Source organism: Aquarana catesbeiana, linkage group LG05 (genome assembly GCF_042186555.1).
Source record: "Aquarana catesbeiana isolate 2022-GZ linkage group LG05, ASM4218655v1, whole genome shotgun sequence".
In the NCBI taxonomy this organism is placed as follows: Eukaryota; Metazoa; Chordata; class Amphibia; order Anura; family Ranidae; genus Aquarana; species Aquarana catesbeiana.
The window spans coordinates 414987204-415015042 of NC_133328.1; the positions used below are offsets into that span (position 1 = coordinate 414987204).

At 45.4% G+C, this 27839-nt stretch overlaps 2 protein-coding genes across 3 annotated transcripts in view; both read left to right on the top strand.

Moving 5' to 3' along the window:
• LOC141144998 (thioredoxin-like protein 4A) overlaps window positions 1-27839 on the top strand; it is a 56658-nt gene extending 28819 nt beyond the window's left edge. The window contains exon 5 of the transcript XR_012244498.1: window positions 27669-27839. The gene's annotated coding sequence lies outside the window, so the exon portion shown is untranslated. The remainder of the gene's footprint in view (window positions 1-27668) is intronic.
• Window positions 1-27839, top strand: TXNL4A (thioredoxin like 4A). 2 transcript variants are annotated; one of them, XM_073631199.1, is made up of 4 exons: window positions 1-154; window positions 12643-12816; window positions 18930-19033; window positions 27419-27839. In XM_073631199.1, exons 2-4 carry the CDS (start codon window positions 12664-12666, stop codon window positions 27588-27590), a joined length of 429 nt encoding a protein of 142 aa, XP_073487300.1. In that variant the 5' UTR covers window positions 1-154; window positions 12643-12663; the 3' UTR covers window positions 27591-27839. The 2 variants fall into 2 exon arrangements, with proteins under 2 accessions (XP_073487300.1, XP_073487301.1); XM_073631200.1 differs by lacking the exon at window positions 1-154 and adding an exon at window positions 16665-16752 and having other exon boundaries at window positions 12681-12816.

Here is a 27839-nt window from a genome sequence, read left to right on the forward strand (position 1 = left end):
GGGTATTTGCCCTTTTACAAGATGGCGACGGGGGATTCCGAATTGGAACTTTCCGGATGATTCCGAATTGGAACTTTCCAGAGGATTCTTTTGCGACGTCGTGCGTCGTCCTGAGTTCAGTGTATTACCAGTAGCCATTTGAAGAGGTGTGAAGGTAGGTCATGCCATGGGGCTGTGTGTGATGGGATTAACATGGAGTTGTATTATGTGGGAGATATAAGGGTGAAAGTTCCTGAGAGTGCTCTATATTCCTTCCCATATGCGCTTGTACACATCTACACCATGCAGAAGGGTATCAGAGTTCTCCACTTACCCACTAGCAGTGCATGTTTACATGTGAGGTGTTTTAGTACACAGATCAGTGATGAGCCTATGGCAGATCACATCATCCCTAGACTGGTAATCACTGACTGTATACTCTTCTTTGTCCATTCCAATGAACCTTCTTATAGATCTAATGTTGTTGTTCCTGTGATAAGCTGATGTTGTTATAAGACTAGTGTTGGCCATGCATACTTCAGTTATATTATCGGGTGAATATGTGATACAAGCAAACTGATTGAGGTGGCAAACAATCGAATAACCATAACGTCCTTCCTATTGGTTTAGATCAGAATTGATCGGCCAGGGCAGTACATTATCCACTATTTTGTATCAATCGGCAGCACTTAGATACTTTGTTCATGAATATGATCGTATTTTGATTGATCAGATTGTAAAAATGACGTGGTGGATTCAGAGATGTGATTGATAGCTTATGCTTGTATCTCAGTTATTGATCAATATGCCACACATGAGAACATGGATTTTGATTGAATTGGCTGTTGATGATCAGAATAGATCGTTCGGAGAAGAAAATCATTTATCGAGGAGTCTTACAAGACAGTCAGAATATGGGATTGTACATCCCTCATTATCCACCATCATACTGTAACAATATACTAAACAGTAAAGTAAACGCACGATAAAAGTTGTAGGAAACCTTTAGGCCGTGGCCCATATATTGGTTTTAACCACTTCAATGCAGGGCATTTTCACCCTTCAGCGCTGTCACATTTTGAATGACAATTGCGCAGACATTCAACACTGTACCCACTGTAATGACATTTTGATCATTTTTTTCCCACAAATAGAGCTTTCTTTTGGTGGTATTTGTTCACCTCTGCGGTTTTATTTTTTTGCACTATAAGCAAAAAAAGACTGACAATTTTGAAAAAAAAACACAATTTTTTTACTTTTTGCTATAATAAATATTCCAATTAAAAAAATGTTTTTTTTGTGTTTTTTTTTTTTTTTTTTGTGTTTTTTTTTTTTTTTTTTATTTCCTCAGTTTAGGCCGATATGTATTCTGCATATTTTTGGTTAAAAAAATCGCAATAAGTGTATATTGATTAGTTTGTGCAAAAGTTATCGCACCTACAAAATAGGGGATAGATTTATGGGATTTTTTTTTTAACTAGTAATGGCGGGGATCTGCGATTTATGTCAGGACTGCGATATTGTGGCGGACAGATCGGCCAGTTTTGACACTATTTTGGGACCATTCCCATTTTACAGCAAATGGTGCTATAAAAATGCACTGATTACTGTATAAATGTCACTGGCAGGGAAGGGGTTAACACTAGGGGGCGATCAAGGGGTTAAATGTGTTACCTAGGGAGTGATTCTAACTGTGGGAAGTCGGCGCTGTGCTAATCACAGGCAGTGAGACATTGTCCTGATGTGCGGCTGCAGAGATCAGGAAATATCTCACTGCCTGTGATTAGCGCAGCGCCGACTTCCTGGCGGGCTCTGCACGTGGAGTGTGCGAATACGCCGGAGTTCATCCTTAGTGATCGGTCGGTTTTCCTCTGTACTGGGAACACACGATCAGTCTCCTACACACACAGATCCACATCCCTGCTTTGTGAACGGCAATCGCGGGTGCCTGGCCGCCAGGCACGCACTTCAGCTCCTGAGTGACATGGTGGGCGCGCTTCCCCTAGCGGCCGGGACATCAAGGACATCATATGATGACCGCCCAGGATAAGAGAGACACCTTGCGGCTGTCATTTGACTATACTCTGGATGGGAAGAGGTTAAATACATTTTATTTGTAAAATAACTTTGACCTTTTATTATCAAACAGAACCACTGCTAAAGCTTTAGTGCAGCCAAAATAAGAAACAGAAAAATCAGCACAAGGGACATAACTTATAGTCAATAGAATGTGTTCCTTGTGCTTGCAGACTATGTAGAGATCTCCAGCAGTCAGCCAGTTTAAAGTTCACTTTTCAAAAAAAAAAAAATGCACATTTTTTTTTTTTTTTTTTCAGATAAAAAAATGTGCATTTACAATTCAATTTTTTTTGAGTTATGTAAAGCATTGTACTAGTGATCACCAGGTCACTGGTGCCACGCAAGTCTCCTGTAGATCTTTCTGTGTGCCTGTACATCCCATACGGCCAGGCAGATACACTGACAGGAAGAATCAATGAACTACCCCAGCACTCCAGAGCAATGTGGTATTTCATTGAGAACTACAAGCCGACAACCGCAAAGGATATCAGGCTTGTATTTCATTCATACGCAGAGCTGTGTGAATGAATGATGCGGCTGTGTGGGCGGAGAACATTTAGAAGCACCTGATCTCCTGGCTGTAAGTGCTGCACTGTCACTCGGGTCAAAATTTGATTTGTTCTGTAGACCTCAGACATCTGATGCAGCGTAGGCCTTTTTGTAAGCTAAAGAATTAACTCCTGCGGTCCCGAACCAAGAAAGTCACTAAAGTGAAAACTAGTGTTCCCACAATGCTTCAATAAAAAAAACTAATATTAAAGCGGAGTTACGGCCTCAAAGTTTTATTTTTTGGCCCTCCCACCCCCCAAAAGCCAATTCGCCCATCGGCTCTGGTGCAGGCGCCGCCATTGCAACTAAGGGAAACCGGCAGTGGAGCCATCAGGCTTCACAGCCGGTTTCCTACTGCGCATGCACGAGTCGTGCTGCAATTTCTGATTGGCCCTGTCATCTTCTTGGACACACACTGGTCCCGGAAGGCAGCAGTGGGGGGGAAGGAGGAGGGCTCGAGGCAGAAGAGAAACACCTTTGTACTTAAAGGTAAGAAAAAAAACAGCCAGTGTTGATGGGGGAATCCCTCCCATGCAGCTTTTGTGTTCTCCCAGCAGGGGGACACAGGGAGCCGTCCCAGCCGGGACACACAATGATTATTGCTAGTGGCTATAGCCGCTGGCCATAATCGCATGTAAAATCCGACAGGCTGGTTGTACCCAAGTTAATCAACTTGGGTACAATCAGCCTGCCCATACATGGGTCGTATCTCGGCCGGTCCCTCCTGAACTGGCCGAGATTTCAACCATTTATTCCAGACTTAAACACTTGCCGACTGTGCTATAGCTGAATGGCGGCTACAGCGTGGCTGGCCAGTTCTGGGTGGGCATCATATGATGGTCCTCTCTTGATTTGCGCCTGCTTTGGCACGTGGGCAGTGCACTCTGTGGTCATTGTGTCCTCTGGACAAAGCTGATCACAGATCGGGTTAAAGAGCCAATCGGTGGCTCTTTACCATGTGATCAGCTGTGTCCAATCACAGTTGATCACAATGTAAACACAAGCCAGTTATCTGCATTCCTTTCCTCATGCTGACAGCGTGAGAAGAGGAGAGCCGATAACCGGCTTGTGTGAAAGGAACATCTACACTGATCAGGGAACTGATGATCAGTGTCCTGATTATCAGTGCCCATGAAGGAGAAAAAATATCGGTTTGCAAAATTTTACAACAAACTATGAAAAACTGTTTGTTCTACATTTTTGGTCTTTTTTAGTTTATTTAGCAAAAGATAAAAAACTCAGTAGTGATTAAATACCACCAAAAGAAATGTCTATGTGTATTAAAAAAATTCTAAAACTTTCATTTGGGTACAGTTTTGCATGACCGCATAATTGTCATTCAAAGTGCTACAGCGCTGAAAGCTGAAATTTGGCCTGGACAGGAAGAGGGTAAAAAATGGCCAGTAGGTAATTGGTTAAGATGATCCACATAACTTCTGTGGGATGTAACAGATATTTAATGTAAAAGATGCTGAAAGCTAAGTCCACAGGTATGAGGAATAACCAGTGGCATCATTCCCTGTGCTTTTATACACATGCACTGATGAGATGTGCCTGCTCCAGTGTTCTTCTTTTCTGCTGTCCCAAGTGCATTGCAGAAGGGTGCAGTTGAACCTCTCAGGCTGTGGATCCTTTTGTGGGTGATAAGGGGCCATTCCAAACTTCTGAAGGCCCTCCAGATCGAGCAATTATCTGAGAAGATGGTTCTCAAAGTCTCTGCGCTGATCGAAGTGGTTTTGCTGGGGCAGCCCATAGTGGACAAAGAATTTCCCTACTAAGACCTTGGCCACTGTGGATGCACTTTTGTCTTTTGTGAGAAAAGCCTAGGTGTAGCCGGTGAAATGGTCTGTCACGGTAGGACTTTTCCCGGTGCACTCGAACACCTAAATCAGGCAAAATAAGTCAATGCACCCCAACTCCATGGTTTAGCAGGAACCAGCTGACTTCCGGTCAGTGTGTACATCAGTCTGTCAGTCTAGCAACCAGCGTTTGTCAAAGGGACATACGGGAAAACCAGCATCTGATCAGCATTCACAGCCAATGGAGAATGTCAGCTGAAAAGAAGACAACGCTGTACTCCACTTTTTTTTGTTTTTTTTGTTTACCATACAGGAACAATTATGAGATAACAGGAATTTAAAGTGGAGTTCTGGCCGAAATTATACTTTATAAATAAAAATACCCCTATAATACACAAGCTTAATGTATTCTAGTAAAGTTAGTCTGTAAACGAAGGTCTGTTTTGTTAGTTTATAGCAGTAGTTTGTTATTTTATAAACTTACAGCAGGCCGTGGGCATCTGAAGCCAGACTGTATTTCTTCCTGGATCTCATCCTTGCAGATCTCGCACATGCTCAGTGCAGCACAAGCAGTGTAATAGGTTTCAGGTCAGGTTTCCATAGCAACGGCAGTTTCAGAGGAAGTTGCCGCCCCTTCCCAGAAGGCAGTGCAAACAGGAAATGATGCGATGGGCCGTGGCCAGGGAGGAGGAAGTGAAAAATGAATACAGCAGATATACAGGAGGTGCTGAGAAAAAAAATCAATTTGTTTACAGTGCACAGTTTAGTGAAGGATGCTGAAGAGTTGTAAAAGTGGGTGGAACTCCACTTTAAGGTTTAGGATCAAGGTTCTCTAAGTAGTTACGTATTCTGAACAAGCAGTAAAAGCACTCTAAGGCCGGGTTCACTCTGTGTGCGGACATGGCTCACAGCAGGGGTCCGGTGTGTCCCTGTTCTCCGTTTCAGGGATGAATCGGGCCCGAATTTTTGCCTAAATCCGAACCTGAAACGGAGTCAAAGACACGCAGGTCCCCTGTGCAATGCGCTCTGCGGCCACCCCAGGGATGTGTGAACTGCCTCCATTGAGAGCCAGTCAGTCTGCTGTCATGCAAATTGGATGTGGTGAAATTCGCATCAGTGTGAACCCAGCCTTAAAGTCCTCATTCACCCCTGTATCTATAAGCATTGAGGAGAAAAAAATTCAAAGTTCACAACACAGGTATTGAAATCCTAGCTTTTATTCTATGACCGCAGATACTGGCAGACTGCCACCCTTCTAATCTAAACAACCAGCAGGTTTCAAGGGCACATTCACACCAGGTGAATTGGGCTACACTGTCCCAATGCAAAAACAAGGCAATGTGCTTTGTTTATGGTTAAACCACTGCGCTAAGATGGTGCGAAGTGCAGCATGCGTTTTTTCATCATAGCTTGTTGTGATGCAGAACACTGCATCATAGTGCAGCCACTGCAAATAGAACTGAATGAAATGCCATTTTGTGACATTTTAATAAAGTTTAAAAAAAAAAAAAAAGTTGCATTGTGATACACTCTGTTCAGCGCATCAGCACTGCTGCCAACAGTGCACAGCAATGATTGCTTTTCAATGCAGCTGTTGCTGATGTGAACCAGCCCTAAGCTCTTATGCCGTGTACACACGACCGGACTTTCCCCCTTCATCTTTCAGGACAGCCACCATGAGAGATAGTCTCCTCCTCTTCCTCCAGGAAACACTGCGCCAGCCCATAAATTCTAACTTCCCCCTGCCAGACCTCAGTATTAGTGTTTCCTCCGGTGGGGAGACACTGTGCAAGGAACCAGGCCACTCAGTCAGGGTGACTGCGGCTGTTTATATTTTTTGGAGCCTGTAATGGGAGCAGGGGCTTCCTAGGTGCATGGGGGGGACTTACCCCTCGTTCTGTTGCCACCACTTCCTAGCCGAGCGCGGCTTCAGGCTGTGGGGGCTCCCTATCGCGGCTACAGGGCTGCAGCAGGCAAGCGTTCGCCCTTCCTGTATACTATACAGACCGCTCTCTTTTTTTCTTTTGGAACTAGGCGGGCCGGACGACGGGCGACGTCATTTCCGGCGGAAGGGCGAATGCTTGCCTTTGACCCGCAGCTTCCGGTTCCGGGTCGCGGCGCTGATGGGGAAGCCAGGCACAGGCTGGAGACGAGTCTGGGACGCGCACAGGCAGCGTGGGACTCGGTAGTAGCAACCACCTGCAGGTCATGTCGGAAGCAGAGGCTCAGCCAACGGACACTACCTCCAGCCTTCCTAAGGTAAGAATGCCCTGGGGAAGAGTACTCTTTATCTAGGATTGTTCCTCCATGTATAGTTCCTGTCATGGGGGGGCAGACACCCTGGGTGGTCAGGGGGAGGGAGGCTCAGATTCCCACATATTAAGGAGGGTCTAGTGCACTCCCAGGGTTGTATCTTTGTTTTAAAAAAAAAAAAAAGTGACAAAATGTTTGTTTTTTCTTTTCATGTATTTCAGAAAGCTACAGAGAAGTCTAGGTCTACACATAGCTCTAAGAAGAGGTGTGCCTCTTGCAGGGACGCATTAGGGGAAGCATGGACAAAGGTCTTGTGTAGGGAGTGCATAGACTCCCTTGTTAAGGAGAGGGACTCTGAACAGGAGTCAGGACTTGCAGCCTCGGTTAAGGAGCTTTCGTCCACCTTCTCTTCATTTAAAGCCTTATTTGAAAGGTTTCAGCCTCCCATTAGTCCAGCTCCCCAGGATACAACCCCGCCTCAGGCTCAGGGCTCTGTTCCTGCCCAACCTGCAACTTCAGTTAGGGCAGAGGAAGCTCCAGGGCCCTCCGGAGTGGAACAAAGACAACCAGACAGTTCCTCCTCCGATTCTCAGGATGGTTCAGAGGGGGAGGACCAGGACGGGGAGTCCAGGAAATCCTCCAGATATAAATTATCCCTGGAAGAGGTAGAGGACCTCTTAGGGGCTATTTATACAACCCTCGGTATTCAGGAAGACAGGAAACCCCTGACCCTTCATGACCAAATGTACAAGGGCTTAGGGGAACAAAGGAGGAAAGTTTTTCCAGTACATGAGGTACTGGTTGAAACTATTAAAAAGGAGTGGCAGGATCCCCAAAGGAAACCCTTTTTTTCCAGATCCTTAAAGAGGAGATTTCCATTCTCGGATGATCCTACATCTATCTGGAATAAAAATCCCAAGTTAGATGCCGCCTTCTCCCAGGTTTCCAGATACACAGACCTGGCTTTTGAGGACATGGGGGCCCTGGTGGATGTCATGGATAAGAGAATAGACTCTCTCCTCAAAAAGACTTGGGATTCAACAATTGGTAACTTAAAACCTGAGTTGGCTGTCACAGTAGTGGCTCGCAATCTGGAGCACTGGCTCTCTAAGATTCAAGAGCATATTGAAGCTGGAACGGCAAAATAAACCATTCTATCTTCTTTCCCTACGATTCTGCGGGGTATCGCCTACATAGCTGATGCCTCGGCAGAATCAGTCCGTATGTCGGCCAGATCAGCGGCTCTGGCCAATTCGGCCAGGAGAGCCCTCTGGCTAAAAACTTGGCCGGGCGACAGCGCCTCTAAGGTCAAGTTGTGCGGCATACCGTTAACTGGAGACCTTCTCTTCGGCCCAGGGTTAGAGACCGTCTTGGACCGCACAGCAGACAGGAAGAAATCCCTCCCAGTTAAGCGGAAAACCCCTACACAGACAAAGAAGGGGTTTCGTCCGCAAAAGCGTAAAGAAACTCCAAAGCCGGAAGGGCAAAAGAAATTTTGGGGTCAGAAGGGCAGGGGAGGGGCGATTTTTCGCCCTCCTGAACAGCCCCGTAAAAGCCAATGACTCCCCAACCAGGGTGGGGGGAAGACTGGGGGCCTTCCTCCCACAGTGGGAGGCAATATCCCCCAATCACTTTATCCTAGGGATTATAAGAAGGGGGTACCATATCGAGTTCACAAATCCTCCTCCACGGAGATTTCTTGTCACGCACCTACCCAGGTGTACGGCAAAAGCCGAGGCTCTGTTGGAAGCATTAAGAGATCTGGTAGATCAAAATGTGGTTCTCAGAGTTCCAAAGGCCGAGGAGGGAGAGGGTTTCTATTCACACATCTTCGTAGTGAAGAAACCCACAGGGAAATTCAGACTGATTCTGAATTTTAAGCCCCTGAACAGGTCAGTGACATACAGGAGATTCCGTATGGAAACAATTTTCACAGTCAGAGCCCTGTTGCCCCGCAACTGCTTTATGGTATCTCTGGATCTAAGGGACGCGTATCTACACGTTCCTATAACAGAAGCCTCGCAGAGTTTTCTTCGGCTAGTGGTAGATGTAGGTGGAACAACGGTACATCTACAGTTTCAGGCGCTGCCTTTCGGGCTATCCTCCTCGCCCCGCATTTTCACCAAGGTTTTGGCGGAGGTGATGGCCTTTCTTCGGCTCCAGGGAATATCAGTGATAGCATACCTGGACGACCTGCTCCTGTTTGCAGCGTGTCCACTGCAGTTAGTCAGAGATCTAGAACTAACAAGGAGGGTTCTTACAGATCTAGGGTGGCTAATGAACTTGGAGAAATCCAGTTTGATTCCCTCTCAGCGTATTACGTACTTGGGCTATCTGTTGGACTCAACGCTACTGAGAGTGTTTCTTCCAGCAGAAAAAGTACAAAAACTGGACAGGGCAGTGGCTGTTCTCCAGTGCAGCAGTCAGGTCTCCATAAGAGTTCTGATGTTGGCCCTGGGACTATTAACCACTACCCTCCCAGCAGTGCAATGGGCAGGTCTGCACTTTCGTCCCTTACAGTCCTTTGTCCTAAGGGTGTGGGATCACAGTCAGGAAGATCTGGACACCTTGGTACAGGTTCCACCCCAAGTAAAGAGATCTCTCTGGTGGTGGAGGAGGGTCTCAAACTTGTCGCAGGGTCGTCTGTGGTTCATCCCAGTTTCTCAGGTGGTAACCACAGACGCAAGCGGCAAAGGTTGGGGGGCGCATCTGGGTTCCCTTTTAGCACAGGGCACCTGGGAGGGCGACGAACTAAGAAGGTCGTCCAATTGGAAGGAGCTGAGAGCAATCGGGCTAGCACTCAGGTTCTTCAAAGAGGAGCTACAGGGCCACCATGTTCAGGTGCAGTCGGACAACTCGTCCGCCGTGGCCTATGTAAACAAACAGGGCGGCACAAAAAGCGGAGTCCTGTTGGCCTTAGCATCAGACATTCTGAACTGGGCCGAGACTCACACTCTCTCACTCTCAGCAGTCTTCCTGAGAGGAGAAAAGAATGTGATAGCAGATTTCCTCAGCCGAACCAAACTGAGAGAGGGCGATTGGATCCTCAACCAGGAGGTTTTCAATCTCATTTCAGAGAAATGGGGTCCTCCAGAAGTAGATCTGTTCGCGTCAAGAAGTAACGCGAAAGCCCCTTGTTTTTTCTCCCTAAACAGAGGGGAGGGAGCGCGAGGGGTCGACGCATTAATCCAGAACTGGCATTTCAGAATCTGCTATGCCTTCCCGCCCCCAGCGTTATTACCGGCAGTTCTCAGGAAGTTCCAGATGGAAAACACGTCCCTGATTCTAGTAGCACCACATTGGCCAAAGAGGGCTTGGTTCTCAGTACTCTAGCAGCTAGCGGTCGAACCTCCCTTATTCCTGCCACCTCGAGAGGATCTCCTCTCACAGGGCCCAGTCCTCTGTCCACAGGTTCACCATTGGCAGTTAGCGGCCTGGCTACTGAGGAGGGTATGCTAAGAGCTAGGGGTTTTTCTGAGAAATTAATCTCCACCCTCCTCAACAGCAGGAAGAAGGAAACACGCCAGATTTATAAAAAAGTCTGGGTACGTTTCAGTGAATGGTGTGCAGAAGGCTCCTTTGCGGTACATAGTCCCACAGCTGTGTTGGAATTCCTTCAGTGCGGGGCAGACAGGGGTTTATCCATAAGTACCCTTAAAGGGCAGGTGTCAGCACTCAGTGGGTGGTCAGATTCTTTAAGGCTCTGTCTAGACAAAGACCGGTTCAAGGCCCTCCCTTTCCCAAGTGGGACCTATCGTTAGTTTTACAGGGCCTGACGGGAACCCCCTTTGAACCTTTAGAAGAATGTCTACTAAAGGATCTTACGTTAAAAACAGTTTTTTTGGTAGCAGTGACAACTGCCAGGAGAGTCAGTGAGATTGAGGCCTTATCGGTTAGACCTCCTTTTTGCGTTATTTTCCCAGATCGGATCATCTTCAAGACTGATCCAGCATTTTTACCTAAGGTGGCTTCTGGTTTCCACAGAAGTCAGGAGGTAGTTTTACCCTCATTTTGTCCCAACCCCTCGGGGGAAAGGGAATTAAAATTTCATTCTTTGGACGTAAGGAGATGTATCCTTCAGTACCTAGAGATGACCAGGAGGTTTAGAAAGTCAGACTCTTTATTTGTTTTGTTTTCTGGGGCCAGAAAAGGATGCAAAGCGTCTCGACGCACTATTGCCAGATGGCTCAGAGTAACTATTGGCCAGGCCTATACATTAGCAGGGAAAGAAATCCCAAAGGGTATAAGGGCACACTCTACCAGAGCTATGGCAGCTTCCTTAGGCAGAAAGGGCTGGAGCAACGCCAGAGCAAATATGCAGGGCTGCAACATGGTCCAGCTATTCCACTTTCGTAAAGCACTACAGAGTGGACCTGGTGTCGGCTAGTGAGCAAGCCTTTGGGCGAAAGGTATTGCAAGCTGTAGTCCCACCCTAACTGGTAAGTGCTCGTTCATCCTCTCATGGTGGCTGTCCTGAAAGACGAAGGGGGAAAATTAAAGTTACGTACCGGTAACGTCTTTTCCAGTAGTCTTTCAGGACAGCCCTAGTTACCCACCCGAAATTTTGGGGTGTCTTATAAAAGACCAGAACGCAGCATGATAATGATATGGAATAGTATGTTATTAATGTGTTCTTGTGTCTCCCCAGCTGACCGGAGGTAATCTTGGAATATACTGAGGTCTGGCAGGGGGAAGTAAGAATTTATGGGCTGGCGCAGTGTTTCCTGGAGGAAGAGGAGGAGACTATCTCTCATGGTGGCTGTCCTGAAAGACTACTGGAAAAGACGTTACCGGTACGTAACTTTAATTTTTTGACCGAACTGGTCCAACGGAACAAATCCATCGGACAATTCGATTGTGTTTGGGCTTCATCAGACCTTTTCTGTCAAAATCTGTCGGACTTTAGAAATAGAACATGTTTCAAATCTTTCCGACGGACTCGAGTCCGATCGAAAAATCCGTTCTTCTGTATGCTAGTCCGACGAACAAAAAAGGACGCAAGGGCAGCTATTGGCTACTGGCTATGAACTTCCTTATTCTAGTCCGGTCGTACGTCATCATGTTCGAAACGATCGGACTTTGGTGTGATCGTGTGTAGGCAAGTCCGTTTCGTTGGCTCTCTGTCAAAGTCCTTCGGAGTTCAGTCCGTCGAAAAGTCCGTGTGTACGCGGCATTACGCTTCAATTGGAATTTCTTGTTAATACATAAATAGTTGAATGCCTATAGTCTGGGCACAAGTGCACTTTGAGCAGATTGCATTTGACTTGCCTTTGAGTCATCAGCTGATGTTCATGAGCCATTAGGCATTCTTCAAATTAAAAGTCGGTAATCTTTTCCCAGAAATCATAACACATATAGAAAATAAAGTGTATGGTCCAGGCTAATATGAATATGTAAAAAAAGAGCTTGAAAGCACTTTAATAACTAAATTACATTTTTTTTTTTCCTTTATGTAATGCAAAATTACCAATTGATCCTGCCAGTAAAAGTCACTTCCTCTTTTAAGGTGACAGTACAGTATGTAGACTTTTACATTTTAGAAAGCGTTATCGCACTTTGCTGAGTGCTTCCGTCATAGGGCTATGGACCTGCGTTTACAGCATGATGATGCAGCTTTTATCTTTAGTGTTATATCATTGCTATCCTGAAGGAAGAGGCTGGTCCTACCCCCCCCCCCCCCCAACCCCCCACCCCCCCCCCCCCCCCCCCCAGGCTAAGTCACGCATAGCCCCACCCTCCTCCTACAATTTCTTCAGCTGTGATTTTATACTGTAGGCACGGGTTTCAGTTACCACTCTGGAGGAGGGCATCACTGGAAGTACTGATGTAGATTTACACCCACAGCACTTCCCAGTGAGACCAGAAAGAAGATTGTGGCAGCTGTGTGACCCCCTACTAAATAAAAATAAATTGTAAATGTCTATAAGCATCTCACATTTGCTGCTCTTACTTATTGAAAGATTTCAATTGTCTCTCTTTATAGGACTAAAGATAATCTGTCAAAATGTCGTACATGCTACCTCATTTGCATAATGGCTGGCAGGTTGACCAGGCCATCCTTTCTGAGGAAGATCGTGTGCTAGTAATTCGCTTTGGGCATGACTGGGATCCAACATGTATGAAAATGGATGAAGTTTTGTATAGCATAGCTGAGAAGGTAAGCATTAAGGGCTAAGTGTTACTAAACCCAGGACCCTGCATTCACTATATCTGGTCTCCCACAGTACAAAGAACATGGAAATGCAATTATTTTTGTAAACTGCTAAATACCTTTTCTCTTGTGACTTCTATCAGTGTCCGGCCAAGCACTGGTTAAAGCTTGTAGGGGGGGATTTTATTCTCCTCTGACTGTCCTATGAGGCTGCATGACCCCTGACCCTCTGTCTGGCACTTGCTGATTTGGCCCTGTGCCAATCACATGCACACTCCCAAGAAAAGAAAACTCTCTAGCAATACATTCCAAACTGAGCATATGCAGGGTGCCTCCTAGGCCTCTGTTCTATCAGCAGATGGATTGGGGACTGTGGAAGAAGGGGAGGATCAGAGAAGTATATAAAAAATGGTGCACTATACCAAAGAAAGGGAACAGTGCCAAATGCCACATAGGATCAGAGAAGACCGGAGCATACAGCCTTTTTACACAATGCAGAGGATTAACCCCTTAGGTTCCACAGTGAGTATAACAAGCATGCTTTGCTGCATATACAGATTGATTTTACAATTGCAGGTTTAGTAATACTTTAACCCTTTTGACAGCAGGGGGTATTATAGACAATTCGGTGGCTGCAGCCACTGGGATTGTGTGTGAAACTGACAGGCAGGCTCCTGCCTGTCAGGTGAGAGCATTCATGCGGCGGCAGTGCTGCAGCCCAATTGCTCTCACACACCCCCGGTACCGGCGCCACACCCCTCTCCGCTTGCCCATTGGCGCACCCGTCTCTCCTCCCCTTCTTCTTGTGACCCGGAAAGCAACATCTGACGTCCCTTCAGGGTCCAGCTCTGGGTGTCCCCGGCTAGCTCAGCTGGGAAATAATGTTTTGCAATGCAATCTGCATTGCAAAACATTTAGTGGAGCACAGGGGAGACATTCAGGGTCTTTTAGACCCTGCATATCTCAATAAAGAGAACCTGTTTGCAAAAAAATTGTTACACCCAAGCACACAAAATCCCCCACACAAACGTAAATGCATACATCGGGGTGCCTACGTGTGAAAATGTTGATTGCGATACATGTTAGATATCGCCGCGCATGCCGGAGTGAGAGCAAGAATTGTAACACAAGACCTCCTCCGTAACACTAAACTGATACCAATAGGATATAGCAGCCCTAAAAAATTCCACTCTCCGGCTTGCATTTTTTGCGAGTGGATTTTGAGGGCTGGTAAACTATGGCTGCCTGGCATCGGGGGCGAGCGCCGCCGGTAGGCGGGTTGTATTGGAGCCGTTCTCCCAGCGATTGGAGGGGACGAGAGAGGAGAGCCAGAATGGTCAGAGCGCCAGGAACATAACAGCTTTCATTTCAATAGCTCTGTGTTCCCCGCCGCTCGCCATCACAGACAGCCACTCCTCTTTGTTCGGGCACTTTAATAGACAAATCACCCATTCATGGATCATTGAATGGTCACCCCCAAGGACAGGAAGTGCCTGGAATTCAAGGTGGGTGTGCAATGAAAAGGCTGGAAGTGCACTAAGATAGATGATACAAACAATGAAATCCTCCCCAGAGACTCAACTGTCTCTTGGAATGGGGAATGTACTGGGAGATCAGGTGTCAGTAAGTTCACTCAATGAAGACGGGAGGAGTTATAAGAGAACCATCATTGCCAAACCTTGGAAGGTAAGGTCTTTACTTGCTGTCAGTGAGATAGAACCTTTGCTTTCACTGTGTCTGTCAGTTCCGTATTAATGCAGATAGTCCAGCCAAATAAACAGTTAATTGTTTCCCAGCTGTAGATTATTATCCAACGGCTATAATGTCAGCATGGGTGTCTGTATAAGCAGCTATCCCACCACGGTGATGATGTCACGCTGACATGTTTGGCCCACCAATGAGCGCAAGTTTCTTTGGAGCAAGGAGAGACTGGGGTTTGGTGCCTTGAATACCCATTCCTATCATGTTGTACTTGCGTACGACCACCAGATGTCCTCAGCACACACTCCTCGAATACTTATCACATCTATAGCGCATAGAGTATTTCCTAAATCATAAAGATCAATTGAATATTGTCATGATCCTTGGAATACTGAAGTATTTCTCCTTGATTCTATTACACAGTGGTTGGTCCTCTGCCCTGTCATAAAGCTAACCCCCTCCAGACGGCTCCGTGGTCTGGAAGGAAGGCATTGTCTGTGTTTGACCATTTTTGTTTGTATATGTAGTACTTTAATTATCTCCTGGGACTTCTGTCATTACACATATATAACACTAGACCTGGCCGTTATATGGGATGACAGCCTGGTGGATGTTGTGCCCTGTCGCTAGTGCAGGGATATGGTTCCCTGCTCTTGGGACAAAGGTCGACCCTCTGTAGAGAAACCTTAGCACTTAGATGGTTGATAGTATTATATGGTATGTTATGATGGATTGATATGGTGGGTGTGGCAGGCTCTGGTGGGCGTCCATCTAGACATGTGGATGTGGCTTTATACAGAGGGAATTTTGAGAAGGTCCGTCTATTGCCATGGCTCTGATGAAGAGGGTACTCCCCCCCCCCCCGTAATGCATAAGCTGCTTGTTATGCCATCTGGTTCCTCCGAACATCCGGTCCAGGTTGCAAGTGTCTAGAGGCACGGTTCCGAACTGCTGGAGCACTGTTGAGCCTTTTTTAAACGTACGTTTGTGAGTATTACTCTTGCTTTTACTATTTAAATAAATGTTACCTTTGGTAATGCACAAGGTCCGTAAATGAAAGGCATGCATGACTGAGGTTTGCTGCTGGCAGCTCCATGTACCCACATTGACAATGTTGTCTTATCTTTTGCACTGGTGGTAGTGTAATATTTTTATCTTAATGTTACTTTTTGATACATTGGTTTCAATAAAGTATATATTTTTAACCCCGGTGTCTCTACAGAAGGTTACTGTGAGGATCTGATACCTCCTGAGACTTTTGAAGTGTCGCCTATAGAAAATCTAGGGTACTGAAGTTTGACGCCATTTCACGGGTGCACAAAAATTGAAGGTTTGGCATGTTGGGTATCTATTTACTTGGTGCAACCTCGTCTTTTTATATTTTACCAAAAATTTGGCTAATTTATTGAGTTTGTTTGCCCTAAAATTCACGTTAGTGTACTTCTTGCTGAAATTTTGCTTTTCCTTGACCTTTGCGGTAATGTCGTGTGACAAAAAATTGGAATTACCGCTATCTTATTCTCTAGGGTATCTGCTTTCAGAAAATAAATTTATGTGGGTTTTGTATAATCTTCAGACCTAAAATAATTTTTTAAACGTGTGCAAACGCAACAACGGATCTGGCAGCGAAAGGGTTAAACTCAGACTGCTGAATTGAAATAGAAGGCCTCTGCATCTGGGTTGTGCATCTGTGTTGCCATTGGAGAGATTTTCCACCACTTCCTAGCCCCACCAGGAAAGGAAATGAGGAGCAATTGCCTCAGTGAAGAGGAGGTTCCAAGGCTGGCCACAGACTGTTCAAATCCCGGCCGGTTCCTGCTGAGCCGGCTGAGATTCGAACCGTGCGCGGGTAGGCTGGATGTATCAAGTTGATCGATCAACTTCGGTACAACCAGCCTGACGGATTTTGCTTGCGATTATCGCTAGCGGCTGCTATAGACAATTGCTCCGAAGGAGGGATTCACCTGTCATCACTGTCTGTGTTGGTGGGGGGATCATGCTTTATTACAGGAAGCTATGCATAGAGGTAAAGTTTCACACTGGATTACTGCACAGATCTGAAAAAATACACAAAGCACACCAACACATGCATCTTGTAGACCTTTGCTATTCCAGTAGTTGTTGTTGTTATTATTATTCTTATTCTTATACAGGATTTAGATAGCAATAAAAACTTGACTTGGATCGGAGTAGGAGACCGGCCGGGAGTCACGTGGCCGGCCTGAAGATAGCTGTAAAACGGTATTTACAAGCTTTGTTTTAGAAAAATGTTTACCCTGTGTGTTATGCCTTGTTATAATAGCGGGGCTGGCAGTGAAATTAATTTTTGTGGTGACAACCACTTTAACTAGGAGGCGCACAAATCACTTTCCAGTGCTGATTACTTTGGCAGTGGCAGCATGAACTTGGGCTTGGTTCACATGGTGTATATATAATTTAACCTGTCAAATCTCATGACCAGTTGCACCGTTGTGAAAGTGGGCTAAAAGGAAGAGCATTTTCTACATTGTATTATTCTACTGTACAGCACCTTGGTCTTAATAATGATGGCTGTCCCAGGCATATGCTCTGAGATGGCTACCATTATTCTTTATTGGACATGTTTATAAGGCGTTGATGCTGACATTCAACAAACCTTCACTGCATGTGAATCTACTTGGTGTATGTGTTTATAATGACAGTGATTGATTCATTCCCAGTGAATATTTAGGAAAAGTCACCTTTACTGACTCCTAAATATGCCCCTGTGACTGTGCCTAATGCATTTGCACTGGCTGAAGTTTGGGTTTATGGAGAAAAGAGTTAGCACAAGACATAAAGCCTTCTCAGTACTGTACACACAGGGGCGACTTGTCAGGCGACTCAAGTCGCTCCGATTTAGAAAAAGGTTTGTGTACTACTTTGGGTCGACTTCAGAGCAGCTTGCATTGACTTCTATACAGAAGTCGTTTCGCAAGCCGCACTGAAGTCGCGCTGTACGAGGCGGCTTCAGAGTCGGTCAACTTTGAAGCCACCCCTCTGTATTTTGAAAAATAACATTACACCGAGTAAATTGATACCCAACATGTCATGCTTCAAAATTGCGCCCGATCGTGGAGCAAGCGACAAACTTGGACCCTTAAAAATCTCCATAGGCGACATTTAAACATTTGTACAGGTTACCAGTTTTGAGTTACAGAGGAGGTCTAGGGCTAAAATTATTGCTCTCGCTCTAATGATTGCGGCGATACCTCACATGTGTGGTTTGAACACCGTTTTCATATGCGGGCGTGACTTATGTATGTGTTCACTTCTGCGCGTGAGCTCGGCGGGACGGGTCGCTTTACTTTTTTTTTTTTTTTTTTCTTATTTATTTTCCTTTTTAAAAAAAATGTTTACTCCCTCTTTTAAAACAAATATTTGGGGTCACTTTTATTCCTATTACAAGGAATGTTACTATCCCTTGTAATAGAAAAAAAAGCATAACAGGACCTCTTTAATTTCCCCTTTTTAAGACCATTGGGCGGAAGTGACATTTGACGTTGCTTCCGTCATCCAATGGCATGGAGCCGAGTGGGGGCCATCTTTCCCTTATTCGACTTCATGCCTCAGAGGGGAAAGGACCCGGTGGTCTTCGCCGCCTACCGGAGCCATCGATAGCGGTGGAGACCATCGAGGAGCGGAGGGGTGGGGGGGAGCACCTTTCCGGCCCTTGATTAAAAATTATCTTGTGGCGAATCCGCCTCAGAGACCACTTTTATCTGAAAGTGGACCGCCCGCTGTTTAAAAAGATACCGGGTATATGGCAGTTAGATATCTGCTGCCATAACCCAGGTATTCAATGTCAAACAGCTGCCATATAATGACGGCGTGTGGTCCGTAAGTGGTTAACACTTGTGAATGGGATCGTTTGCAATTAGATAAGGGAGACCCAGTAGGAATTCCCTGCACTCAGTTGCAGACAGGAAACCTCTTTAAAAACTTTTGGAGGCTGACCGCTCTCACAGCTATACGCAGCCACTAGCATGTAAAGCAGGGGTCTCAAACTGGTGGCCCTCCAGCTGTTGCAAAACTATAAGTCCCATCATGCCTCTGCCTGTGGGAGTCAAGCTTGTATCTGTCAGCCTTGCAATGCCTCATGGGACTTGTATTTTCGCAACAGCTGGAGGGCTGCCAGTTTGAGACCCCTGATGTAAAGGCTCATGAAGTGATTACCTGTGAATGATTGGCCCTGGATGCGTGTGAATGGGGCCTATGTCTGCATCTGAGGTCTGTAGTTTAATTTACGGTCAACATAGTAGGATGCCTGAGATGATCAAAATGGAAGTATAATTTTTAGTAAAGGAACTTTACAAATGTAGAGAGGTTAACCTTGTTTGTTGCACATATATATATATATATATTGTATATATTGTATTTATTTATTTTTTTCGCTCCAGGTAAAAAACTTTACTGTGATTTATCTTGTGGATATAACGGAAGTACCTGATTTTAACAAGATGTACGAGTTGTATGATCCATGTACAGTCATGTTCTTCTTCAGGTTAGTATTTCATAATTGCCTGTATTTTGAATTGTTACTTGCCTGGTCTGAACAGCTCCTCCAGTGGAGTGGAGACAACTTAAAGCAGAGTTCCAGGCTTTTTTTTTTTTTTTTTTAAACACCCCCGTGATGTTAGAATACGATTTAAAAAAAAAAAAATTATATGCAATGCCATTTTTCCATATGTGTTTTTTTTTTTTTTTTTTTTTTTTTTTTTTCCTTTAAACTAACCTTTCTCTTCCTTTCCGAGCGCGCTCCCATCTTCATTGTGGGCATGTGAAGCCCACTAGTATTTTCTAGGATAAGGCGCTGCTGGCCACCCAGCATGTTCCTCCCAATCTCGTGCATGCGCATTAACCACAAAGTGTGGCGCACACATTGTTGTTCAGGTGGCCATAGCGATGCTACTAGCTGGCGATTCCCATTGACTCCTGGGACTGATGACACTCATCTCCCAGGAGCCAATGTGTGGCCTGAAATTACGTACCTCGCCGCGGCAAGGTACACAGGAGTAGAAGCTATTACCCTTTTGAAACCTAGGTAAATCGACCAAAAAAAAAAAAAAAGCCAATGCGTATTTAATCTGCAACAATGCACTGGGTGGCACAAAGTTATATAATGTGGGTGAAACTCCGCTTTAAGACGACAAAGTGTTACTGGCTAGATTACCAGGTGCAATAAATGGGTAAAAAGGCCAATAAAGAGAAAACTAATGCAGCTACCACATTTAAAGATCTGTAAGCTGCATAAAATTTTTGTTTTCATGGTTTAAAACCACTTTAACTTGACCAATTCCAGCTGGCCCTTTAAGGGGCTCGTAATGCTAGAGGTTGGTAGGCAAACTCCCAAACATGTGAACAGTGTGACTGGTTGCCCCAGTGATCACGTAATCAGGAGTCTTTCCCACCAGGTCCTGATTGAAAACAGGTACAAGGTGTGGTCAAAGTGCTGAGTACATTCACTTAGAACAATAAGTCATTTAATTGCAATGACTGGTCTTTAAAGTGTATGTTACCCTGAATTTTTTTTTTTTCTATTTATGTGTTTATGTATGTGTATTTTATAAAGCATAGACTTTCATGTACTTCTTTAACCACTTGCCACCCAGGCCAAGTCTGACATTTCTCCCCTACATGTAAAAATCATCATTTTTTTGCTTGGAAATTACATTGAACCCCTAAACATTATATATGTTTTTTTTAGCAAAGACTCTAGAGAATACAATGGCGGTCGTTGCAACTTTTTATCTTGCATGGTATTTGCACAGCAATTTTTCAAACACGTTTTTTTGATCCTGCTAGTCACCTTTCTTCCTTGTTCTTAATTGAACACACAAAGCACAGACGCTAATCTGTTCTTCTGTGGTCAGTTTTCATCCATTGACTGGCCATTCAGAGGTGCAGGACACTGTGCAGACACACAGCATGCCTGTATTGGTTAGTTTGTTTAGCCACCACGCCCCCTGACCAATCACAGCCTGCCTCTGGAGCACACCCCCCCCCCAATCACAGCCTGTCTCTTGAACATGCTCCTTGCTCAATCATAGTCTGCATCTTGCCTCAAGCTGAACAGACTAGGGAATGTGGGCACACAGTGTGTCTTGTAATCTAGCCCCACACTAACAGGAAGAAGAAATGCATGGCCATATGACGGCGTGTTTTGACCTTGTTAAAAAGGTATGAAGGATCATTTCTGAAAATGAGCAAAAGCAATTATGGTGCCTGCGTAGGTTTATTGGTATCGGAAAGTGTCTATACCATTGTGTGTTCACAACTTTAAGGGGTTAATAAAATTACCCCGAAACAGAAGATGATTTCTTTATCGTACATCGTGGGACACAGAGCCTTAAGTAATTAATGGGTTATAGGCCACCTTCAGGTGATGGACACTGGTTATACCCAATCCAGGAAGTTCACCCCCTATATAACCCCTCCTCCTTTCAGGAGCACATCAGTTTTTTCGCCAGTGTCTAAGGTGTTGGTCACGAGTGAAGATTATCTCTGAGGAGCTCCAGAAGGGATCCATGCTGGATTGAAATACCTTCCATAGACCAGATCCATCCAAAGTGCCATTGAGGCCTAAAAGGATGGTACCTGGGGCCTTGTGTCCGAAGCATGAGGTTTTTGCCTGCAACGCCTCTCTTTGTAGGGCTGGACCCCAGGAACCCAGGGCTTGGGTCTTGCTACATTACCTAGCTTTCCTGGTAGGGTGCTTTACAGGTCCAAGGGAGTTGGAACCCCGATATCTAGGGACCCAGTCCTTGAAGGTTTGCTAAACGCAGCCCGCCGTGATGGGTGAAGGTTGGATTGTCTGTTAATTCAGCAAATCCTGTGGCGGGGATAAGGTAAGGGAAGAAACTTGGGTATTAAAAACACCTATGTATTCTTCCATTAGGGAAAAAATGTTGTCATGCCTTAATTCTCCACTAGAGGGTGTCTATGAACATACCTTACTCTGTTGTCTTCACTGTAAAGCTCAGTCAGTCTGCGTGTGGCCGCAGCAGCACGTGCAGGAAGATTCCTCTCATGTAAAAGAAATCTGCCAAATGTTTTCTTTTCTCCCCCTGAAGGGACCAGAGGTTAGGGGGACATCAGCGGTGTACCCCCCTTACATCACCCCCTGCTAATGTTGAATGCTGTTACTGTTGTGTGTGCCTGCTACAAACAGGTCTCTGCCCCTGTGGGAACTTTTTAAATGTAAAAAGGGGCGGAATTTTTTTTGGAATTTTTTTCACAGCACCACGCCTAAACGAGGTGCCGTGAACCTCCACGAGGACGCACGGCAGGCAAAACAGATAAAATACAGCTGTGACTGTCTCTCCTCAGCTGAGGAGGAGGAAACAAGCAGCCTGGACACAGGAGCTGTGGGACACGTGAAGGTTGTAAACTGGAATTCCTGATACAGGAAGGACACACTTTTTTTTTTCCCAACACTAGGCTGAACTTTATAGCGACTTTAAATGTCATGACTATATTCAGCGATTAAGTGCAGATGTATAGTGCCTCTGTTTTTGTGCTTGGGACTATGCCTACCAAAAAAGTAAAGGTTTCACCCCCAGGCGCTAGGATCTCGAGTCGCATTTCCATGCTGTCATCCTCACTTGAATTACCAGTTATGGCAAGCCAGGGTGAGCCATTGGAACAAATAGATGGTGCAGCTGCTTCTCACATGTCAGCCCCTGTATACGTGACTGAAGATGTCCTTTCCTCCTCCCTGCAGGGTCTGGAAGGAAGATTAGCGGCTTTAATCGCATCCTCCATTAAAATGCATAGGGAGCGTGCTAGATCCCCCCCCCTCCCCCACTTCAGTACCTTTGCAAGGGGAACAGTGGGCTTGGGATGAGGCGTTACCCTCAGTCGAGCAGGAGGAAAAACAAACCGATGATTCCTCTGTGGAGGAAACAACGGTAGATGAACCTTTTTCAGCCTCACAATCTGAGAAATTGCTGATACAAACTCTTAGGGAGATGATTCGTTCCACTTTCATGCTGCCCCTAATGCAGTCTCCTGAAAGCTCGGTTCCTTCAAACCTTCTCAGCCTTTGCCTGCGTTTCCTGCACATGCATTACTAGAACAGCTTATTTTTGCTGAATGAGATCACCTGGATAAACATTTTCTCCCTCCTAAGAGGATTTCAATTCTCTATCCCCTGGAGGAGAAATTCTCCAAAAAAATGGACCAGTACCAGCAGTTGACGCTGCGATTTCCAGTGTGAATAAAGGCCTAACTTGTCCTGTAGACCAGTGTTTCTCAACTCCAGTCCTCAAGGCGCCCCAACAGGTCATGTTTTCAGGATTTCCATTATTTTGCACAGGTGATTTGATCAGTTTCACTTCCTTAGTAATTACCACAGTCGTTTCATCAGAGGGAAATCCTGAAAACATGACCTGTTGGGGCGCCTTGAGGACTGGAGTTGAGAAACACTGCTGTAGACAATGCACAAATGCTTAAGGATCCAACAGATAAGTTGGAATCCCTGTTAAAATCTACTTTTTGCTTGGCAGGTGCCGTTACTCAGCCTGCAGTTGTTGCAATAGGTGTCTGTCAATCACTAAAGGACCAATTTAAACAGGCCCTTATGCCGCGTATACATGACCGGACTTTACGGCATACTTGGTCCTGCGGACCGGGGTCCGTCGGACAATTCGATCGTGTGTGAGCTCCAGCTGACTTTTTTTTTTTTCCCCAAAAGTTCGGACCTAGAAATGAAACATGTTTCAAATCTTTTGCCAGTCAAAAGAAAGTATAAACGCCCTTCATTTAAATTGGGTCTTTCCCCTGCGCCAGGGGCTTCCGTCTCTAGGCAGGGGCAACAGCCTCCGTCCATCAGACTCTAGAGGAAAAATTCAGTGTCAGACCCAAGCTCAAAAGAAGTCCTGGGGTCAGAAACCTGCAAAGCAGAATCCTAAAGCCTCATCCTGAAGAGGCAACCCCCCTCACCAAGGTGGGGGGAAGACTTCTGCAGTTTTCAGAAGTCTGGAAAAAGGAAATTCGGGACAGATGGGTCATCTCCACGGTAACGCTGGGGTACAAGCTGGAATTTCGGGACTTTCCACCGTCTCGCTTCCTGAGGTCAAGCATCCCAAAGATCCAGAGAAAAGACAATCTCTGTTTCAGGCACTAGACCGATTAATATCTCAAGGGGTGATCATACAGATCCCCACAAAAGAGCAAGGTCTGGGGTTTTATTCAAATCTTTTTATGGTACCAAAACCAAATGGAGATGTCAGACCCATTCTAGATCTAAATAATCTAAATCCATTCCTGAAGATCCGCTCCTTTTGCATGTAGACGATCAGGTCAGTCGTTTCTATCCTTCTAGGAGGAGAACTGATGCATATCTGCATGTCCCTATATTTCCCGCTCACCAAATGTTTCTGCGGTTCAAGTTAGAACAGCAGCATTTTCAGTTTTTAGCCCTGCCCTTCGGGCTAGCCACAGCACCCCGGGTGTTCACAAAACTGCTGGCCCCACCTCTAGCCAGGTTAAGGGCACAGGGCATAACAGTCGTAGTGTACATAGACTATCTATTATTAATTGGTCGGTAGCTCGTTTTGAACAAAGCGTTCGCACTACAACCAATTATCTGGTAAGTTTGGGTTAGAGTCTCAACCTAGAGAAATCTTCCTTAATACCGCTAAAAAGGCTGGAGTACCTGGGTCTAATCATAGACACAGCCCAGGAAAAGGTGTTCTTGCGAAAATCTACTCCATAAGAGAGCTGGTGCGGATGGTCAGGTCAAAAGGCGATCCCTCCATTTGCCTCTGCATGAGATTGCTAGGAACCATGGTGGCTTCATTCGAAGCAGTTCCCGATGCCCAGTTCCATTCAAGAATGTTGAAAAACAGTATCCTGTTGACTTGTAACAAAACATTTTAAGCTTTAGACTTGCCGATGTGGCTGTCACCAAGAGTGTCCCAAAGCCTTACTTGGTGGTTACTAACCCAGAATCTGCTGAAAGGAAAATCCTTCAGACCAGTCATCTGGAAAGTGGTAACAGATGCCAGCCTTTCAGGCTGGGGAGCAGTACTAGAAAAGACAACTGTCCAGGGACCGTGGTCAAGAACCGAAAGAACCTTGCAAATCAATATCCTAGAGATTCGGGCAGTGCATCTGGCTCTAAAGGCCTAGACTTTCAGGTTACGGGATTGTCCTGTCAGGATTCAATCTGATAATGCCACAGCTGTGGCCTATATCAATCACCAAGGGGCACTAAAAGTCTCTCAGCGCAGAGAGAGGTGAACCATATTCTAACTTGGGCAGAAAGGAATGCTCCGTGCCTATCGGCAGTCTTCATTCTGGAAGTAGAGAATTGGCAGGCAGACTACTTGAGTCGCCAGCAGTTATTCCCAGGGGCATGGTCTCTTCACCCCGACATATTTTGTGCTGTTTGCCAAAGATGGGGGACTCCGGACATAGATCTTCTAGTGTCCAAGTTTAACATGACGTTAGTCAACTTTGTGGCCAGAACAAGGGATCCACTCGCATGCAGAACGGATGCATTGGTGACTGCGTGGGATCAGTTCTCACTGATCTGTGCATTCCCCCCCCCCCCCCCCCCCCCCATTCAGTTGCTGCCTCAACTTCTTTGCAGGATCAAGCTGGAAAGAAAGCCGGTAATTCTGGTGGCACCAGCATGGTCCAGAAGGTCATGGTATGCAGAAATCGTAAAGATGGTAGTGGAGGGCCCATGGTCCCTCCCACTACAGCCATATCTGCTCTCACAGGGACCGATATTTCATCCTTCCTTACGGTCTCTAAATTGAACGGCTTGGCTATTGAAACCCACATTCTGAAGAAACGTGGGCTTTCCGGGTCAGTTGTCTCTACTTTGATTAATGCAAGGAAGCCAGCTTCCAGAACTATATATTATAGAGTCTGGAAGCCTTATGTTTCCTGGTGTGAATCTAAGGGTTGGCACCCTCGGAGATATATCATAGGCAGAATTCTTGCCTTTCTACAATTAGGGGTAGAAATTAAATTGGCCTTGAGTACTATTAAAGGCCAAGTCTCAGCTTTATCATTCTTATTTCAAAGACCACTTGCTACACATTCTTTAGTCCGGGGTTTTATGCAAGGGGTAACGCAGCTTAATCCGCCCGTCAAACCTCCCTTGAACCCTTGGGACCTGAATTTAGTTTTATCTGTGTTACGAAAACAGCCATTTGAACCAATACAACATATTCCCTTAGTCCTTCTGACAAGGAAGTTTGGTATTTTTGGTTGATATATCCTCAGCAAGGAGGGTTTCAGAATTGGCTGCTCTTTCTTGTAAAGAGCCGTATTTAATTTTTCATGAGGACAGAGTGGTGTTGCGCCCTCGTCCAGGTTTTTTACCAAAAGTGGTCTCCAAGATATTGTCCTGCCATCGTTTTTTCCAAAACCATGTTCCAGGGAAGAAAAATCACTACATTGTCTGTCTTGATGTGGTGAGAGCAGTGAAAATCTATTTAAAGGCAACTGCTCAGATTCGTAAGACTGATGTCTTATTTATTCTGCCAGAGGGTCCTAAGAAAGGACAGGCAGTGTCAAAATCCACTGTCGCTAAGTGGATTCGGCAAGTGATAATTCAATCTTGTGATTTAAGGGGTAAGATTCTCCCTTTTCAAGTTAAGGCGCACTCTACTAGGGAGGTTAGTGCTTCTTGGGCAGTGCATCATCAGGCCTCCATGGCTCAGATCTGTAAGGCCGCAACTTGGTCTTCAGTGCATACAGTCACAAAATTTTATCAGGTGGATGTAAGGAGGTATGAGGATATCACCTTCGGGCGGAGTGTGCTGCAGGCAGCAGTATAGGTCCTCAAGTCTAGGGGTACCCTCCGGGTTGTTTCTCCCTCCCCTCAAGTAGCATTGCTATGGGACGTCCCATTAAGTAATTAAGGCTCTGTGTCCCATGATGTACGATAAAGAAAATAGGATTTTTATAACAGCTTACCTGTAAAATCCTTTTCTTGGAGTACATTGTGGGACACAGAGGTCCCTCCCCTCTTTTTTGGCATTTAAGTATATTGCTTTGCTACAAAAACTGATGTTCTCCTGAAGGAGGAGGGGTTATAACGGGAAGTAAACTTCCTGGATTGGGTATACCAGTGTCCATCACCTGAAGGTGGCCTATAACCCATTAAGTTATTACTTAAGGCTCTGTGTCCCATGATGTACTCCAAGAAAAGGATTTTACAGGTAAACTTGATACTTTGTGGTTGTAAAGGTAGAAGTTTTTTTTACCTTTTTAATGCATTCTCTGCAGTAAGGTAACAAGGCATTAAAGTAAAAAAACCTTCTGTGTTCACCCCCACAACCCTCCTCCAACACTTACCTCAGCCCAGTCTCGATCCAGCGCTGTGCCTAAGCAGCGTCTCTCTCCTCTTTCCTCACTGGACAAAGAGAGCAGTGGTGCTGCTGTCAATTACAGCCAGTGAGAAGAGAGCGGTGGGTGGAACTGAGCCGTGCTGTCTGTGTGTGTGTCTAAGGACACATGGAGCTCGCTCAGGATTGAGCCCACACGAGTGCCCCTCTAGCAAGTGCTTGCTAGGGGGGCACTCAGAAGGGGGGAGAGGCCAGGAGTGCGAGCAGGGGCCCCTAGAAGTGGAGGATCAGAGCTGCTCTGTGCTAAACCACTACACAGAGCTGGTAAGTATGACATGTTTGTTTATAAAGGATTTATTTATTTGTTTTTTTATTAATCACTTTAAACAGCTGAGGACATATATAGCAGTTCAGTATTGATATTATGGTGGAAGCAATGGACATTGTACCAAAGTCACATAAATTTGCAGATGCAGCCATCAATTGATTGCATCCCTTATCTTGCCATTTGATATCAGAGTGTGTAAATGCTGGCTGTGGTTTTACGTGGTTATCATATATTGTGTTTTTCCTTCTAACAGGAACAAGCACATCATGATTGACTTGGGGACAGGTAATAACAACAAGATAAACTGGCCAATGGAAGACAAGCAGGAGATGATTGACATTGTGGAAACTGTTTATCGTGGTGCTAGGAAAGGTAGAGGTCTGGTGGTGTCTCCTAAGGACTACTCAACAAAGTACAGATATTGATGGATCTGTCTGTTAAGGAGATCTCTGGATTTTTTTTTTTTTTTTTGGACTAACTCCTATGTGTTATGAGATCAGAAGGTGTAAGCAGTTTTAGTTTATGCATTTTGACAACAGAAACATCCATAATCTTTACAATCCATAATCTGGAAGTCTGAAAGGCTGAAGCCTTAACCACCTTATTTATGTAAAAATAAAAATCTTTGTATATTGCAATGTGTTAAATAAATATGACATTTTTACTTTGTTTTA